Source organism: Nanorana parkeri, unplaced genomic scaffold, assembly GCF_000935625.1.
Source record: "Nanorana parkeri isolate BGI_ZX_2015 unplaced genomic scaffold, ASM93562v1 scaffold87, whole genome shotgun sequence".
NCBI lineage: Eukaryota > Metazoa > Chordata > Amphibia > Anura > Dicroglossidae > Nanorana > Nanorana parkeri.
Window position 1 is genome coordinate 416,879 of NW_017306355.1, and position 20,889 is coordinate 437,767.

A 20,889-nucleotide genomic window follows, 5' to 3' on the forward strand; every position below is an offset into this window, starting at 1 on the left:
AAAACAGACCCTGCTTTTCTTATTTGCTCGCAACTAACTGATTACAACTTTAAAAAAACGAAACCGACAGAACTTCAATATGTATTTTTGAAGTAGGACAGAAAAATGAACGCAAATGTAATACTAATTTTCAAGCACCAGCAAAAAGCAAATCTGTGCTGGCAATCTGTGCTGTTATTACTTTTGACATAAGATAAGGAAAGAGAAAAACATGGGGGTACCACTATAAACTTTTGTTTTTTAAAGCCAGCTTTAACAATCTCTGTGCTATACTAGGTGATACTAAGCCCTCATTCACACTAGAAAAGGCCGGCATGTACAGCTCCGTGCTGTGTGCACGGCTGTATCGGGCAGCTCCCGGGAAGGACAGGTGCTGCGTGTGATTAGTACGCAGCCCCCATCCTTCTCTATGGGAGTACACGGCCGTACGCCGCCCTACGCTCACCCCAAGTGCAGGTCCGTACGGGTGCATGTTTCCTGGCTCGGACGCAGACAGGATCCATCCAACAATTAACCCTATGTGGCTCAATGCTGGTGTTTAAAAGTAGGAAATGCTAAAGCAAAATCACACTGCTACAGTAAGCACATTGCTTCAAAAAGCAAGAATAACATATAAATATATCAATAGTGAAAAGGTAAGGTCAGTACAAGTAGGCCCCGTGAACATGGAACTTATGGGACTTTAGTCACAAATGACAATGAATAAGGCTAATGTGTTTTTTTCATCAGTATATAAACAAAAAAGGAATGATTTATTAGAAAGAATGATAATGCTAACACCAACGTAAGAGATGCACACTGTATGTTGTTAGAAAACAGGATTTGATACAGGCTAGATAAGCTAAATATGAACAAATCACCAGGTCCTGGCAGCTTACACCTGCAAGTCCTCAAGGAGCTCAGCTCAGTGTTAGCCAAGCGACTCTTCCTGATTTTTAAAGACTCTCTAACGATGGAATGGTATTGGCTGATTGGAGTAAATCAAATGTCGTCCCAATATTCAAAAAAGGGTCTAGATGTATACAGGCAGTCCCCGACTTAGGAACGCCCGGCTTACGTACAACCTGTACTTACGGACCGAGGTCCGAGACTGCAGCCACTGTACCATGCAGCGTTCCACCACGCAGCATTCCAATAGTAATGGTGCTCATGCCAACAATCGCAGTCGAGTAGTGGGTCTGGATTGTAGTACTGCACCGTACAGTAATGTACCTCCTGCAAGAAGTTGTTAGTGAGTGCCCCGCTTCTTCTTCCGGGTCTGGTACTGAATAGGAAGTTGGCTCTGACTGTCATTACCCCTGTCATAACCCTGTATGTACTGTACAGCGTGCTGAACACTTTTATTTGTCTTCCTTGTCTACTTGTTTGCCTGTAACAATGCCGAAAAACAAATCTGATACGAGAGCTGGTTCTGAACAGGGACACAGACAGCAAAACAAACGTAGCCCTTCCCTATGCTATCCTAAACTAAAACAATGTTTCTTTGGCTGGAGTTACACCTAAAAAATGTACCTGTTCCAACTTACATATAAATTCAACTTAAGAAAAAACCTACAGTCCCTATCTTGTTCATAACCCGGGGACTGCCTGTACCAGGGAACTACAGACCAGTTATCCTAACATCAATAGTTTGCATGGTGTTCGATGGAATACTAAGAGACTTTACTGAAGATTTTGTTAGGGAAAAAGGTAACAATCAACATGGAATTAGGAAGGACCACTCCTGTCAGACCAAGCTGTTAACGTGTATGAGAAAGTAAGCAGTAACCTAGATAGAAGCAGGGCAGTATGTGTAATTTATCTAGATCTTGCAAAGGTATTTGGCACTGTGCCTATTGTGGTGAAGGCAAGTAATGTATATGTACATGGGTAGACAACTGTCTTAGAAATGGGTTCAGAGGGTAGTGATTAATGACGCTGAGTGGGCTATGGTATGGAATGGTTTGCCTCAGGCTTTTGTCTTGGGGCCACACAACTTGTTTTTTTTAACGACATTGAAGTTGTAATTAAGGGTTCAGTTTTTGTATTTGCAGATGATACAAAATTATGCAAGGAAATTATAGATGTAGCAACATTACAGGAAGCTGGGGTTCAACACTTAAAAATGCAATGCATTTGAGTGCTAAAAACTTGCAGGCAAGATAATTACTAGGAGAGGTCAGTGATAGAAGAAAGATTTGGGGGTCATAGTGGACCACAGACATAGCATATAGCACTAGCATGCAATGCCAGGTGGACACTAGCAAAGCAAACAGAATATTCTCATGCATTAAAATTGTATTTATTTGAAGGAGCAATTTGATACTCTTACCCCTGTACAAAACATTATTTCAACCTCATGAAGAACAATTTATAATTAAAACATTTTTTTCACCTTGGAGAGAAGGCCCCTAAGAGGAGACATGATTGTCTATCTACAAATTAATCTACAGATGGGTACTTTAAGGAATTATTCGTAAATCCCTGAAGAGGACACATAGGCACAATTTAAGGTTAAAGGAAAGGAGGTTTAAGTGAAATTTGTGAAAGGGGTTAATTACAGTCAGAGCAGCAAAAATTCCCTTCCCCTGTTAGTGGTAACTACTATAAATGAATAAATTCATAATTCACATAAGATTAATTACATCTACAATTCTGACTGCATGAGACTGTCAAGTATTCAAAAAACACTATTTTTATTACCTATTTACTTTGTTGCTTTTGAGACGTTCTTTTTACTGACCCTCTTTATATGACTTGTTGTTAACAGGATGTCTTGCAAGTTGATGGGGGAAGTGCCTCTCCCCTCTATTACTGCCACCTGGAGTCCCGTAGCTGTTACCTATTCACAGAGCAGCTGGGGCGCTTTGCTCTGGTGGGAGAGTCCCTCAGCATGTCAGCCACCAAACGCCTCAAGCTCCTGCTCTTTGCCCCCACCTCTTGCACATCTCTAGAGTACAGCCTGCGAGTGTACTGCATCACCGACACACAAGATGCCATGAAGGTGAGTAAGAGGATAAAGCCACACATAAAACACAGCTATTAAAGCCTGGATGTGGTTCACTGACTGTAATGATGGGAGACGGTTGATTATGGGGCACATAAAACATGATGTAATACAATAATTCATTGCTGGGCCCACTGATAGAGATCAGTTGCGTAGGTGTACTTCAAAGAATAATGAGAGGATTCTAGATGTTTGGAGAGCACAGGAAGAACATTTTAAAGAAGCACCTGCGACGGATGTGATAAAAATGACACTGAGCGGATTTTGGCAAATACCAGACAAACGCCAGTTTCTACAATACATTGTCAGATAATGGAAGGAAAAAGGCAAAGCAAACTGTGCTCCATAATTGTGAAAAGGCATCATAATTTAATCTCCACAGAAGAATGCACTGAGATGAATCCTTACAACTCCAGTGTACTTTGTGCTGCCTTTCTTTGTGTTTGAATATAGCAACATGGCATTTATCACTGAGAATCGGTTACATCTGTCTTTCATGGTGTCGGCTGTTGGCCTTTGTGGAAAGCTCTCACTTGAACAATCTTGAAATGATGAGAAGCAAAAGTTCAGCATCTGTGTAAGGATGCCAGCTGTGCCCAGGTGGGCATTTGTCCTCTAGATGAATCGTAGGCAGATGCAGCTGTAAGGTCAGTGACTCACACGCACGTGACAAGCAAACATACATGAATATACAGTTGCATTTGCATTCGTTTTATATGCAAATTGTCACTGACTGTCTGCAAGATATGTAAGCTTGACATACAGAGGAATAATACAGTCAATGGGCTTATTTAAAGCACAATTTAAGTCTTAACACTTTTTTTAATCTCGTTATAGTCATGCACTACAGCATGATTTGTGACTTTTTTTTGCTACAAAATGCCTTTTTTTCTCAGTGAAATGCTTTCAAACCTCACATGCCGGCCCTGTGCTGACAGAGCTCAGTAACCACCACACCCCAACAAACACCTCCTCAATCAGACTTGTATTGCAGAGAGGGGTGTGTCTGACCGGGTCTGTTACATAACTGAGAGCAGTAGGTCTTACTCTGGTGCCTATTGGTCTGCACATGAAAAAAAAGGTTGTCAGTACAAAGTCTATGATATATTAGTGTGACTTCATGTGGTCTTTTATGAAGCTGCCCATAACAACAAATCAATAATCATGTTCCTCCATTCTTATTTGAGTAAAATTAATTATGATTGGTTGTTTTGGGTAATTGCACTTGTGCTCATATCCATTGCAGTTCATGCTGCCAAATAAGTTAAGCCTTTAACTGTTATGTGACCATTTCCAAAAATGCATCAGGTCCATTATGCTTTATCCTTTTATTACTGTTACTGTGTCCCACAGGAGGTGGTACAGCTGGAGAAACAACATGGAGGAAAGCTGTTAGATGAACCACGCCTCTTACATTTCAAGGACAGCTATCACAATCTACGCCTTTCTGTGCATGATATGCATAGCACCATGTGGAAGAGTAAGCTCTTAGCTAGCTACCAGGTATGCATAACTCAAAGTACAATTGATAGAGTTATAGTATAGCCATGCAAAGGGCTGTGCAATATTTGTGCAATATTCACCAATGCACGCCAGCCTTACATTTGTCCTTGACTAAACAGAATGCAGTTATTGTTACTCACTAACACTCTGCTGAAAGCTAAAACACACTTCAGTCTGCATGCTCTATTTAGATGTATGCCACCTGCAAACATGTTGTACTGGGAGAAATAGGAAGTTCATCATTACCACCAATGCTAGTTTCCAGGCTGTTTCTGTCATAAAAAAATATTTAACTTACTGACCTTAAAAAAACATGGAATTTAGAGCGAGATCAGCACTCCTTATTTGCATACTTCAGTAACTGATAAAATACTAAAATTATTGGATCAACATGGCAGCCAGGAAACTAGTGTTTTCACAAGGAATGTGAGCAATGGCAGCCTCTTTTAATTATCAGTACAGGTTTTCTTGATGCCCCCATGTGCCCATGTGTGTTAATGAAATTGTAGTGTCCCCCCTCTAACCCCCTGGGAGATTAAAGGTGTCCCCAGGGATCCAGGGGCATTCATTTCACCCCAAGGATGAGTCCTTGGCTGCTAATGAGGGATCTAATTGATGGGCACCAGATACTTGAATACTGAATTTATTGACAGCATTGTAAGAGTAAGGAGGGAAGGTTAAGTTCACCAGATACTAAGGACAGTCCCACACAGACTCCACTCCCAGCTTTACAGAATAAGGGCCTTTAAGCAATGACCAGCATTTCTGTATTTTAGCAGTACCTTATCTGGCAAGGAGACAGCTATATCTATTCTCCCAAGTGAGTTACCTGGTTTCCTGCAAAGCTTTAGGATTACACACCTGTGCAAGAACAGCAGAACTTCTCCCCCTGGCACTCTTATTTGAATAAAGCTCCCCTTGTACTCAGGGAAAGCTTCAAACTCAAATTCAGGTCCTTTCTGGACACAAGTAGGCCCCACTTAGGCCTAGCAGAACAGTGGAATTAGCACAGTCCCTTCCCAGGCACAGGGCATGGGGATGACAAAAGACCTCTGTCAAGGTTAGCCTCAGATATTTCCCATATTACCTTTCCCCAGCATGCACAACTGGCAACAAAATGCCTAGTGGTAGGACAGAGAATGACAGAAATATTCATAACCTGGCCATATTGTTCCTCCCGTCTCTATTACCCAAGACACTCTCTGGTAGCAGGCAGGAGCATTCAGTCTTTAGGGTTATGGGAAACTAAGTGAAACCAGCACAATCTATCAATTGTGAGTTAGCTGGATACAACCAGGCAACAGTAAATTCGACAAGACACTTCAAGGCAAGACAAGGCAGGGTGACTACACAATGTGTTATTGTGTGTGTTAGGCTGCCCATTCACTATGCTATAGCGTGGGTCCTCTTACTGTAATACTGTGTTGGGGTTCCAGTAACAAAGAACAGCACCTCACCACACTAACGTGTGATAAAGTATATCCAGAGTGTATCACCAATGTTTATTTATTTAATCAAACACAAAGAGGTAAATCCCATGTAAATCAAACAACCCTCCCCATACCCAATAAAATCAAGCATCTAAGAACCCTTTTTGTCAGTAAGTCTCTCACTGTTGACTTGCATAGCCACCCTTGTCAGGGGAGTTCAGCTCCCCCTCTAATGTCCTGAGCGGTGAAATATAAACCCTGTGTTTGATATAGATCCTGAACAAGATTTCATTATAGAAAACATTGACTTTTATGGTAACATATCAGAATGAATAGCTGATTGGTTTTTCTTCCTGCAGGAGATCCCATTTTATCACATTTGGAATGGAGTACATGAGAACCTTCACTGTACATTCACCCTCGAGCGCTTTAGTCTAAGCACCAGTGAGCTCTCTTGCAGGGTCTGGGTATGGCAAGTAGAAGGGGATGGTCAGAGTTTCAATATCAACATTAATCTAAATAAGGTGAGACATTGGCCAGTGCTAGCATGTCAAATGACTCAATATTGAAAATTGTTGTGCAGCTTTTGGTTACAAGTTTAGCAGGCTTGCAAAGAGACAAGGGAGGAATCAATTTGGCTGAAGTAGAGTGGGGTAAGAAAGAATGTGTGCTGGCACAAATAGTGATAAACCATGCAAGCTTCTGGAAGGGCCAAGTTACATTTTCGATCCTCACTTGCTCCTATGTCATCACTCCCTCACTGGATTAAACACTGCAGACATTGTGATCAATTGGACTGAGGGAGCGATGTCATATAAGAAGATGATTGCTCTTTTGTTTCAATTGGATCCCTTCAGGGTTGTTCACGCGACATGGCCCTGATAGTCAACGTTCAGTAACCCAAATTATCCAGCCAGAATTTGCTTATGCTGTAAAGCAGTAATGATAGTTAAAGTTTAGTAGCCCATAGCAACCAGCTAAATTTTGCTGATTCTGATGGGTGAGCATGGGTTACTGGTCTTAGGGCATTACTCTTTGCCCTCGTGTATTTTACATTCAAATTAATATGCACCTTGTCACTTAGAGGTCCTAACTTATAATGCTTTTGGTCCAGGAAAACCGCCCGCCAGAGATACTGCTTGATGAAGGAGGAAAGGAAGCAGCAGCTTTGGTGGGTCCCAGCGCCTTTAAGATTCCATTTTTAATGAGACAGAAGATAATCACCAGTTTAGATGAGCCATCTTCCCATGGAGCCGACTGGAGGGTGCTAGCACAGAAACTGAATTTGGACAGGTAGGACATTACTAAGTCACATTATAACAGTCTGTATGCAAATGGATATCACTACAGATGACTTTATAAGTGGAAATAACTATGCCAAATACAGGTGCTAATGCTACTGACTTCCTTCTGAAAATGTTAATTGCCTGATAACTTATATCATTTGAAGATTGCAGAAGCTTACCAAAATGTGATGTATTTCAGATCAGATTGTAAATGAGATAATTTCTTATCTATAGTAGACTTCCTGCCTCCAACGAGACATTGCAACCAGCCCCATGTGTTGGCTTCAACCATTGTACATGATATGACATGTATGATGTTCATTTGCAGAAGTGATCATTTTCACACTGAATAACCATCCCAAATACAATGTGCTAATGCTACTGACTTCCTTCTGAAAATGTTAGTTGCCTGACTGTTATCCTGATCCGCTTTCTTGAGTACTTCAAGTCACAAACCTGAAAGGACTATGCAGTTTAGAAAATGCAGAAGTCTTTATTATCCCAGGTCAGTAATTCGAGTATTGAACCAACACAGTGTCCCATATGGGTAACTAGTATTTTCTATATGAGAAGTTACCGGTGGCCAGCCTCTAACCTTTTGTCATATATTTTATTTTAAGGATTATGTACTGAGAAAAATACCTATCTACCGGTGATATCCTTTTTGTGGAAATGCCAGCTTTCTAGCTGTAATGTGGTGTTCTGGCTGTGACCTAGACCATAAAGAGTGATAAGGGGTTCCAAGTTTAATTTCCTGCATGCTTGTTCCAGGTCTGTAACTCAGAAGTATTAAAGCCAGACACAGACAAACGGCAAGCATTTTCAAAAAGAATTTTTGAAATTTCTCTTTTTTTATAGTTCTTCCTATGTCTCTCCTTTCTCCAAACAGTGGGGGGAATTTATCAAAACTGGAGCAGAAAAAATCTGGAGCAGCTCTGCATGGCAACCAATCAGCTTCATTCTTCAGTTTTTTTCAGTTAAGATTTGAAAATGAAAGAGAGATTGGTTGCCATGTACAGCTGCTCCAGATTTTGTCTGCTCCAGTTTGTCTTTTATTGCCGCTCCCACTCCCCATGTTTCTTTGTAATAGTCTGCATTTAAACAGGTGTTATTAAAAATAAGTTACAGTGTCAAAATACATAAAAATGCTTTGATCTCATAACACTTTGGATAAACTACACAAGCAGCATGATGCATCAATTTTGTTCACTTTTGAAAAGGCTTACATAAAGTATATGTGGTTAAAAGTTCTTTGTGAGCAAAGTATGACAACTCTCTTAAAATACCGCAGGGACTATGTTATATACTTCAGTCATTAGTGTCTCTTTTTGCACTATTTACCCAAATCTCCACACCTGACACACACAGTTTCTTGGCTCAGAGCCTGCTGGCCTTGCTGTCACTTACTGGGCTCGGATCCTCTTATCCTTACTGTCATTTACTGGGCTTGGATTCTCCTATCTTTACTGTCAGTCACTGGGCTTGGATCATCTATTCCCTACTGTCAGTTACTGGGCTCAGAACCTCATATGCCTACACTCAGTTACTGGGCTCAGAACCTCATATCCCTACACTCAGTTACTGGGCTCATAACCTCTTATCCTTTCTGTTAGTTACCGAGTTCAGAACCTCGTATCCTTATTGTCATTTACTGGGCTTGGATTCTCCTATCCTTACTGTCAGTCACTGGACTTGGATCATCTGTTCCCTACTGTGAGGTACTGGGGTCAGAACCTCATATACCTACTCTCAGATACTGGTCTCATAGCCTCTTATCCTTTCTGTTAGTTACCGAGTTTAGAACCTCTTATCCTTATTGTCATTTACTGGGCTTGGATCCTCTTATCCTCACTGTCAGTAACTGGGCTCATGAACCTTCAGAAAATGCTGTTTGAAAGTTTCCTTATCTTTTAGGTTAAATCATTCACTAATTTGTAAGGCAATTATATCCTTATCTGTTAGGTTAAATCAATCATAAGGCTATTATATCTGTGTGTTTCAATATATTGCATGACACTTCCTTTACCAGTCAAAGCATTCAACTTATTAAACTCTCAAACATATAATATAGCAGATGATATTTAATCAGCTGGAACAGGGGCGTCCCGAGGCTGGGTGACACCCGGGGCGGTAACCGAGTGCGCGATGACGTCATCGAGCACGCGCGGCAGTGTTCTGATACCTGCCGGCGGCCATCTTGGTGATGGACGCCGGCAGAGAGAGGAGGGGGCAGTAACCCGGCGGGATAAGGTATGCCGCCGGGTCACCTCCTCTCTCCTGATACTGTCGGGCGTTCGGTCCATGACCGAGCGCCCGACTTTTCAGAGGGGGGTGACACCAAAATGACTGTAAGTCATTTTGGTGTCACCCCTCCAATGGTGTCACCCCTCCAATGGTGTCACCCGGGTGCGGGCCGCACACCCCTTGTGACACCACTGACCTGGAAGATTTCTAGAACATGAATGCACATACTGCCAGCCATTAGGAATCCTAATGGCCATTCCATTGTAGTGCACTACTGTATACAAGTTAACGTATGTTGGATTAAGGCAGCTTATCAAGAATAGGCTTCCAATGCATGTCAATATAAAAAACAGACCTGCACCTTTGATTTTAATGCAGCACACCACAATGCAAAGCATGTGTGTTGTGGTGCGCTGCAGTGTGAATTTGTTGGCACCTACTGTATTCGTTTATTGGGGTGCTTTGTTTTATCATCCCAGTAAAATGGACATTGCCACAAAGCATGGGTCTAAAGGATGTGTAAAGGCTAACTATACCTTCAAATCCAGGATCCTGCACCATATTGGGTGGCACTTAGTCAGAGAACTCTCCTTGCAGGCTTACAAGTAGACAGCTTTTGTATTTGGATCTCTGAAGAACCCAGTATACCTGGCACTTTGCACCCTGGCTCTGAGCCCTTCTGTATCCCCATCCCTAAACCTTCCTGCCTCCTAGAGCCTATGAAATTGCACCGCCTACACCGCTGTATCTGAATCTCCCTGCCTCCCAGCACCCCTGACACTGAACCCCAACATCCCAGACACTGAAACTTTCTGCCAGTTGGTAACTCTGCAATTGCATATTCCACCACTGCTCCCCCTTGTCACCTTTGCAAGGACATGCAGAGAGAAGGAGAGGTGAAGCCTGAAATTTCTGATCTCTTTGCCCACTTTCTCCTTCATCTGGGGACATCACTTCCTTGCTGGTGCAATCTGCAGATGCCAGTCAGTCCTCCTGGGTCTAGGGCTCTGTTAAGATTGTGTGTGTTTTCCAAGGAAGGGGGAGAAGGTGCATATTTCTGGACTGAGAGGAAAGGGAAATGTAAACACTGAGACACCCACCACCTTAATTACCTTCCATCTCTCCAATGCACCAGTAGATTTCTAGAAGTCCAACATACAAATGTATTATTTCTTTCTTTTATTTTCAAGGTAAGCATTTTATTTAAAATAAAACCCCACTATTTATCATTTCTATCTCCTAAACTATTGAACCTTTTATAATAGTGTTTGGAAGATGCAATCTCTTTATCAGGCTGGAACTAAGGGGGAAAACTGAAACTCCATTTTACGTTCTCTAGTCTTCTTTTACTATAAGTATAGGATTTGTTCCTATTTAACCTTAGTTTACCGTAATCAACCCTATTTATCTCCATCTTCCTCTTCTCCCCAAACTATTATTTTCATGCTGATTTTTGGTTTGTTTTTATTTTGATAGCCATTAATAATGAAACTAGCAATACATTTTAAATACATTTGCAAGTCTTTGTACCAGAATTATAGTTTTAGTGTCATGTTAAACAGGACAAATTATAGAAACACTATTTTTTTAATTTAAAACAATACTAGTTTGTTAACTTTTTTGTCTATGGATTGCATACAAAATAAAATTATTTTTCAAAGCAATATCACCAGAAGAAAGCATTGTTTGTTGTAAAGAAGAAAATTAATGTGTATACTACTTACCCCTGCACTGCAAGGATTAAGTGCTGTTTTGCTAGGGGGCTCAAATAAAGCTGTTTTACTTACCTGATCTTTGGTCCTACTGGATCCCTCCAGGCTGCCAGATCAGCCCCTGCAGCCTCTTCTTCCCTGAGCTCTGGCGGGCTAAGGACCACTGACATCACCACGTCTTATGCCGGTCCATTGACCTGCATTAGATGTAAATACGCCGAGCGACATTTCACCCAGAGCGGAGGGGGGAAGTGAGTGCTGACCACCGTGGAAACCAGCATCAGGTAAGTAAAACAGCTTTATTTGAGTCTCCTAAGCAAAACAAGCACTTATATATGTTCAAATGGACCTGTGCTATGGTGATAGCGGTACACCCAGCTGCTGTGTTCAATTTGTATGGGATACACACAAATTAGCTCAATGAAATCCAAATTACACTGTGCTCAAGTGAGTGATCTATATAAAATGTGATACAAATCTAAAAAGTTTTGTCTTTGATGCAGTTTTCTCAGAAACCACAACATTCAAAATGTGGGATATAATAAAGTGATAAATATCTACAAGAAAATACAATCTCAGCAAAGGTACAAACCCGTGATGTAAACAAGTTGCATGTGTATATAAATGAATGTCTTATAACAAAATTAATCATATAAAACAACAAACTATGAAGTGTAAAGTTTCATAATAAATGTCCTTTAAAAATGAAATAAATAGTGATATTCAAAAAATCAATATGTCCATATGTGAAGTTGTAATGCTCCGTGCTTCTCAGTGCTCCACGTGTATTAACAGAAAAGGTCCGCACTCACCAGATAGCCTTTGTAAACTCGCTTGGGGTATTGTTGGTCTGCCTCTCAACAATCCCTGTGGGAGACATGCAGCCGCAGCACCTCCTCCGGGTCTTTACAAATATAAAAGCCCCGCAACGTCTCCACTTCAGGTCTCCTCATAAAGGAGGTCCAGAAAGCGACCAAAAATAGGTCAAAGGGAATAAATGGGGACATTCATAGTGCAGTATGTCCAATAAAAAATTAATTAAAAGGTTAAAATTACTCACAAGAGTCAAGAAACAAATCGCATATAAACACCGCACCAATGTGCTCCTTCTATGTAAAGACTGGGGTTTAGTGATCCCAATGTACACCTGCTCGTCTACGCATTTCGTCATAGGACTTTGTCAGGATTTGATATAATATTGGTGGTGACAGGTCCTCTTTAAGGTGATACTGGGGGTCAAAAAGACCCCTAGTATCACCTTTACATTCTAAATAAGCTATTCCAGCAATGACAGCGCAGGAACCAGAAGTAATGCAATACGCGTCGCTCCTGGTCCCATAGAATAGGGAGGAGATCGGTGAACGGACGTTCATTGCTCTCTTCCCCAGCTTCCCACCGACATCCGAGATGCCTGGCCCGGGCCCGTAGGAGGGGCAGCAGAGCATGGGAAACAGGGCGGGAGTGTCTGGCGGGGGGGGCGACCACTTTACCAGATCGTGGAAGCGATCTGGCGGCAGCTGAACCACCAGAATCACATCTACTGTAAAGCCATCCGCCGGCTCTACAAATATAAACAGAGTACTGGCGGCTTTCTGTTTAACCCCTTAAGGACTCGTGACAGAATTATCCAGTCAAAGGTCGTGAAGGGGTTACAGCCAAAATTTTGAGAAAGTGTTAACTGTCTATATTTAGAGATCTAAACTGCTCAGTTATTAGAAACTATAGGACTTTTTTTCATAGACCAGAGTTCTTCTTTATGTGACATGTTTTCTTTTAGCTGTAAAATGCTTCTCCTTCTCACCTTTATCAACTTTTACAGTCTTCGTATAAAAGCACCATCTTTAAAACCATAGCAACCACTCATTTCCTTGTCCCTTTACATTCCCGCAACACAAAAACTGTAAATGAAAATGTCACAGTTATTAGAGATGCCTCCAAATGCGTTTGTTTCCTTGGCAGCTTACCAGAAGTTTCCCAAATTTTGCATCCAGAGTCTAATGCAAGAAAATAGCTGTGATTATATGGTGAATGTCTGGTAGAAACTGCTGGTTTGTATAAGGATAAGCACAGACCATCAAACTGCAAGGAGCTCTGAAAAGGTTCAGGGGAAGTACCATCTTTACATTGATTAGTTGTGTTCTCTATGGAAAAAGGTGTGAAATGTTCTGCAGCTGAAGAAAATCAAGCCTGTTACTTGGATTTACTCGGCTGGAACATTTGCTCCAACCGAGTACAGGGAAACCAGGGCCATCCCTTTTAATCAATACAGATGGCTCTACACAATATGACCTGGGTCACACAGCTAATGGGCTGTTAAGGCAGGAATTATAGATATCTCAATGGTGGTTCCATTATACCAATCCTAATTGTGCTAAGTGTGTTAAATGGAGTTGCCTGCACATTCACAAAGGCCTTTGAAAAAGAAAAAGAAAAAAACCTTTCTTTTCAGTAGTCTATTTAAATGAGCTTCAGAGCCTTTTGAAACATGCTTTTTACATAGTGCAGATAAACACTATCAGTGGGCTATTATTGTTTTATACATATAAACCAAAGCACAATCCAGATACCTTTCTTCCTGCTACATGTTCAAACTGGATTATTTTAAAGCTGAACATTGGGAAAAATCAAAGTTATCTTTGCAGTTGGGCTTCTACCGCATTGCAAGTGTTAAACGTTCATTTGTGTGTAGGGCAACATTAAAAAGAAGTTTTACTTACCTTATTCCTTGCTCCGGCAGGCTTCCTCCTTTCTGTGCGACCAATCCCCAAAGTTGCTTCTCTTTGTTGCTCCGTCGCTCACAGATACTTTGATATGATCATGTACAATACAGGATCAGCAGTCTTGCATTGTAAGTGAGGACGAAGAGGGCCTGAACACAACCTGGAGCTTTGGAGAGAAGAGGAGAGCACTTGCTGCCAGGGGGAGCACGGGATAAGAAAAAAACGCTTTTTAATTTTCCCCTAGATATAAGATAGTATTCAAACCTTGTATTGTTGGGGGGGCACCAAGTGGTAATCTGCATTTTCGCCAGTGTTCAGGTTTAAATGGTGTGGCAGGTTTGCTTCTGTTTGATAGCTTTTGAGGACTCTTGCTTTTCGGGTTTCCTGCCTACTTTTATTCATTAACAAAGAAAGATGTTTTCCATCAGTATTTTACTTGTGCTGTTCTTCTCATGCTAGAAGGTGTCGATTTTAATACATGATAGTGTTGTATTCACATGTTTGCAAATTAAAGTTGACCCGTATGGTAGATATACTATATCTTCATTCACTGTGCACTACTTGGGTCCAAATGTGTTTTGGCTAATATCTATGTACCTCCTTCATACTCCGGTCATGCACTTAGGGACTGGTGTCCTTTATTAAAAATAAAATACCTCTGCCCATCCTAGTGGTGGGAGATTTTAATAGCATTATGTCCCTATCTCCCTGTCCCACTAATTTACACACTCCTCGGTTCTCTGGATTTCATAACTTTTGCTCCAAAGAAGACTGGTTGACGCGTGGCGTCTTCTTCACCCCGATAGTACCCACATGTTTCTCTGCTACTCACCACTCCAATTCCAGTATTGACTATGCCCTATGCTCCTCTGACTTCCTTCCCCTACTTCCTACTGTGGATATTCTACCCAGATCCCTTTCGGATCATGCTCCTATTCTTACAACATTTAAGGCAGGTTGGCAACCCCTGTCTTTGCGCTGGAAATTGAACCCATACTGGCTGACGCTGGTGCCCAACGGTGCATCACTGGAGGAGGAGCTGTCTTTGTTTTTGGACTCGAATACTGGTACAGGGAGCTGTGTGTGGGACTGTTTTAAAGCCTATATCAGAGGTTTGCACATAAAACAGATAAGTACTGTGAAATCTCGCTGTAGGCAGGCAGAACTGGAAGCTCAGACTGAGGTGTCTACCTCTGAAGCTAACTACGTAACCTCTCCAACTCTTGCCCATCTAGCTGATCTGGAAGCAAAACGAGCCCATCTAGCTGATTTGCTTCTTCAGAAAGCCAAAAACAAATTATTCTCTATGAGCCAGATGCATTGGGAGGAGGGGGAGTCTACTGGTAGGCTCTTAGCTCAACATACCCGTTCGCAGATGGAGCCCTGTTATGTTGCCTCATTGAGGGACCCAATGGGCCAAGTTCACTCTGATTCTGAAGGTATCCTATCAATTTTCACAGATTTTTACCAAGGACTATACACATCTGCTCCTGGATATACACAATCTGAATTCCTGGACTATATCAGTCATATTTCTTTACCGCTGCTGTCACAAGAAGCACTGGATGCTCTTGAGGCCTCGCTGGAGCTGGAGGAGTTGGAGGCTGCGGTCTCCAGTTTCCCCAATGGCAAGGCGCTTGGCTTTGAAGGTTATAAACGGTATGGTAAGGTTCTGTTGCCTGCATTCTTAGACACCCTGAAGGATGCCTCAGAGACTGGCTTACGCTTACCATCTATGTACAAGGCAGTGGTGGTTCTCCTCCCGCAAAAAGGGGAAGGATCACGGCTACACGGCTGTCTAAAGTTATCTCTTGGTATGTAACTGGGTGTGCAGCGCTCGGGGTCACCAATAAGTGAATTAAATCAGTGTTAACAAAATTAGCTGAATGAGTGTTAATAATCATAAGCATCGATAATAGCCAGTGAACATAAGTCTCAAATTGTGCAAAAGTGCATAGAATTAGAAACTAAATATAGCAACTAAAAATAAGATACTAAGTAATAATCAGTAGTGAATGAAATATATGAAAATATCAAATATAAAATATGAGAAATATATAAAAAATCTCAAGCTTATCAATCAAAGTGATACATAGCAAAGTGAGTCCAAAGGTATATAAAAGTGGGTTCAGAAATAATTAAATAATTGATTGAATGTGAGTCCAGAAATAAATAATTTGTGAATCCAAAAATAATTAAGAATTTCCAGTGTCAGCAACGTGTTAATGATGAAAACAAATCCCACACCGAAGTGTCCACGTCAAACTCCCCTCTGGGATGCGCACTCACCAGACCAAGATATTTATAAGCAGAAGGAGATGACAGTTGGTAATCCTACAGCCGTCTCGTCCTCATCGCATGGATCAGTATTTTATCAAGAAAATACAAAAGGGACAAGAACTCCTCATGGTGTAGTCGATCAAATGTTTTATTAAACAAAAAAAGTAGCCACTTACAATTAAAATCGATAAAAACGGCCGCTCACACGTTTGTGAGTAAAACTTCTGTACTTCCTGGTTGTGTGTGGTATCGAGAAGTGTTGCCCCGCCCTGACGCGTTTCGTCATAAAAAGACGTCTTCAGGGGGATCACAGATAAAGTTATCTCTTCCCTCATACATGCAGATCAGTCAGGTTTCATGCCCCATAAATCCACAGCAATTAACATCCGCAGGGCTTATCTCAACATGAGGTTCCCTGTTGATAATCCGGGCAACAGGGCTTTATTAACTCTGGACATTGCCAAAGTGTTTGACAGCGTTGAATGGTCATATTTATGGGCCGCCTTGTCTATATTTGGTTTTGGTCCATGTTTCATTTCTTGGGTGCAAATGTTACACAGGGCTCCCTCAGCTCAGATATGGATGAACAATACCCTCTTCCCCTCCTTCCCGCTGCAGCGCGGCACTAGGCAGGGGTGTCCCCTTTCGCCCCTGCTTTTTCCCTTAACCATCGAACCTCTGGCCTCCTTGGTACGCTCCTCCTCCGATGTTCGGGGATTCATCAGCGGAGGTCTTGAGGATAAAATTGCCCTGTACGCTGATGACACACTGTTGTTTCTAGCAGACAGGCTTCTCTCACTGCAGTCATGTCCTTGCTCTCTATGTTTGGGCAATTCTCTGGCCTTTATGTCAACTGGTCCAAATCTTTTCTGCTCCCCCTCGACTCTTTGCAGGCCCCTTTACCAACTAATGCCTCACACCTATCCATAGTGGCACACTTCACATATTTGGGCATGCATGTCACAGCTAATCCCACTAATTATGTTGATGATAATATTGTCCCTTTATTAGGTAGATTTGCTCTACAATGCAAAGTCTGGAAAAAACTCCCTCTCTCTGTGGTTGTTAGAACCAATCTTATCAAGATGATTTGGATGCCACAATCATCACAAAAGACCTTTAGACAGATCAATTCCTTATTCAGGGACCTTATTTGGAAGGGTAGACCACCCCGTGTTAGGTTAGAATCCCTACAATATCCTAAGGAGCAGGGAGGATTGTCCCTTCCAAACCCATGGATATTTTTCCTAGCTTCGTTACTCCAGCATCTAACGGGTTGGTCTCACGCAGATGATCTCCCCGTCAATGCGCGACTATTCTCACATATGCTTGGAATCCAGGCCCCGTTAACGTTATTGGACACCACACTATTGTCCCACTCTACTTTCCCTACAGCAAAAATGCTTGCCAGAGTCTGGGTGTCTGCTAGATCCTTGCTGGGTCTCTCAGAGTATACCACCATTACCCCACTCTGGAACAATCATAAATCACTGGAGGTACATAAACTGAGGGGCTTTGTTTTTTGGCGGAGGGCAGGGGTTCAGCAACTATCACACGTCTACATTGCTGGTATTCTCTGCTCCTTTCAGCAGCTCCAATCTAAATTTAATCTGCAGAAGACCCAATTCTATTAATATCTTCAGCTACATCATGCCCTGTCTGTACACCCTGCGGTCGGTCCAATATGTATATGTATATATGTACACTGGAAAAACTCTTTATCAGCACAGGGGCAATGTATCCAAATTTTATGCCATTTTGTAATTTTTTGACACCCCTTAATGCTCTCACTCTGTATACCATGACTGGCTATGTTGCTAGTGGGAACTACATGCCTAGGTGTGTGGATTGCTGATAAATCTTGATGGGATGCGAGCTATGAATATGTCACGCACATGTTACTTATGATGTTTAGGCACAATGACAACGGTACTTTGACTTAAAATATTTATTTATTGTGGTGAATGATTTCCATTCCTTTGTTTGTTGCTGGGCCTTATGTTTATTGTTATGTAAACTTGAAAACTCTTTAATAAAAAAAAACTATCTGATTTAAAAAAAACAACGAAAGATAAAGTAAAGCTTTACCCTTGCAAGGTTTTTTCAGCACAACACAGAAAACAAGATGTCCCTGCCTCCTTCTTTAGCCATCTGCTTAAGTCCCAGCCTCCCTTCAGGCCTGGCCTCTAGCTCAAACAGCCTGTTCAGACTATCTCTTGACAGTCACAAAGCTCAGGCAGGGGTTTGATATGATGCCTGTTCATTCTGCCACACACAGGCCTGGATACAATCTCCTACCATGTCCTTCTCAGCGGCAATGGCTTACTTAGGAGCACTTTAAGTATGGCTTACTTAGGAGCACTAGGAGTATAGGTTCTTCCCTTTGTGGGCAAAACCTGCCTACCTTATTAGACTTTTCTATTGGGAAACCTGCCCTGAACTATCAGACACTCTTTTCCTGACAGACCTTGCTCTCCCAGTGTCATTTACCACGTTAACATTCTGAAAATCAATCTTTATGTAACAATAAACACATAAAATGCCGGGTCTCATTCCAGCAGGATGGAATTCAAATAAGGTCAACACTGACATAGCGTGATGACATCACACTGCTCTCTTTGACATCAGTTGTTTTAATAATATTCAGGAGCTCCCATGCGCATTTCTGTACAATGAGGCTTCCAGTGTCCCCAAGGAAAAAAGTAAGCCTCACTCTCAGCAAGGATCATAATCCTAGAGACATTTTTTTAAATGTATGCTAGCTAGAGAATTAAAGCAGACACGGGCAATGCCCAATGCTGTTTTTATATTTGTTGCTGTCATAAAATGTGTTTCAGATAAATAGCAGTATGTGATGTCTATACAGTAGATGGTGACAGACAACCAAGACACAAGCTTGAAGTGTTGACAGGCTTTTGCTAAACAGCAATTTCAATGGCTTACAGTCCAGTTGGCAGCTGGTACAAACTTCCCAGAAGCAATATGACAATTTACAAATATTCTTAGCAGCCTCTTTAGCAGATGATGGAAGGATATCATGTACAAGCAAGTTGCACCTGACCTCCTGGGTTCCTTGAAATTGTTATTAGCACTGTGTGACTCAGCTTCTTGGTTCTGCCATCTACTTATACAAGCTGCCAGTTATCTGTGGGCCACACTACCAGTGCTAGCACCAGGAGCATGCATCCAAACCTGCAGAACATGGCACTTGCTCAGCCAACATAGAATTTCCTCTGTTAAGGCCAACCACATGCAGTATGTTCTCACTTTCAGGCTCCATTCACAAAATCTTGGACTCTTCTCTGGGACATGCGGTTTCGTAGTCTGAACAATGCACATTGCAATGCATTGTTTTTTATGTTTAGTGCGATTCCGCGCGTATTTGGCCATACAAACACTCATGTGTGAATGGAGCCTCACCTTGCAGAGCACAATTCCTAGAATACTACCATTTAGCCCTTAAGGTGACCACACACCTTACGATAATCGTACGATACTCGCGGGAAATCCCGTGATCAGACGATTATCGTAAGGTGTGGGCGGCGGGTTTGCGATCATCGCAAGTACGATCTGCCTGTCCAAGATAGGCAGATCGTATGTTTTTTTAATTACCTTACAACCATCGCAAGACAAATGTCTTGAGATGGTTGTAAGGTGTGTGCCCAGCCTTAGACACCAATCATGATGGAATGGATACCTGCAGCTAAGGAATTAGATTAGTTATCTAATCCATTTAATTATATTTAAGTATTTCAGTTATTAACAAATAGGCATTGGATGCTATTATTAATTCTCTGCATGGCTCGCCATTACTGGTATGTAGAGGTTGAACATGTGCTAAAAAAGGTTGAATAGGACTACTCTATACATTCAGTGCCTCTAGTCTTCATAAATGGACTCCAAAGTGTGTTGCAGACCTCTATTTGATCATGTCTTTACAGGTCTTTACATTACACAGAACTGACACAGAGCATATTGATCTTTCTGTGCTACACTGCACAAAAGGACTTTACCAAAGCAAATGGCAGGATAGTGATAAGGAAAAAAACCATCCGGTTCTCTGTTGTCTTACCATCTCAATGTAAAGCCTGTGCACTTATTTACCATTTTACTAGCACAAGCAGTCAAAATGTCATGGCTCAGGCTTTTATTAATCAAGATAATTGAACAAACCTTTAAACCACTAGAGTGCCCTTGTTTTATTAATCATGAAGAGTCATACATGCAAAACATAAATTAATGTAAAAATTCAATTCATTTTGTTCATATAATTTGCATTTAGATGATTGCTGCAATGTTTCAAGAAATGGCAAATCTCAGTATATGGTTTAAAAAATAGCTTACATCCTTAAAAGAGTTAAATGCATACTGTGAAATGTCAATATGGAGTGAGATAAGCATGTATCCTTGGAAAGTGCTGGATTTTATGCTTGCAGCCAGATGTGATCTGTCATCATTTTCACATAATTCATGTTTATACACTACATTATAATGTAAAAATGAGAATTACACATGCACATATATTGTTAGTTGGTATGGGGCTGGTATGTTTGTCTCCTATTATTATAGGTTAGGGGGGAACTTATGTGTCACATCTGGGTAGCCCAGTGTACCTCAAGGTCCTTCTGCCGTGGTGGCAGGTAAGACTTGCAGTCTTTCCATTCACAGATCTGTGATCTGCTCCACAGCCATGCTGAACTAAAAAAATCAACAGAATACACCAGGAAA

General features: G+C 41.6%; 1 protein-coding gene across 1 annotated transcript in view; it reads left to right on the forward strand.

The window, feature by feature from the left end:
- The window catches only part of UNC5A (unc-5 netrin receptor A), a 315,219-nt gene that overhangs the window by 289,610 nt on the left and 4,720 nt on the right, over window positions 1-20,889 (forward strand). The window contains exons 12-15 of the mRNA XM_018552406.1: window positions 2,750-2,983; window positions 4,340-4,489; window positions 6,279-6,443; window positions 7,034-7,212. Of these exons, the coding sequence (XP_018407908.1) occupies window positions 2,750-2,983; window positions 4,340-4,489; window positions 6,279-6,443; window positions 7,034-7,212 (728 nt within the window). The remainder of the gene's footprint in view (window positions 1-2,749; window positions 2,984-4,339; window positions 4,490-6,278; window positions 6,444-7,033; window positions 7,213-20,889) is intronic.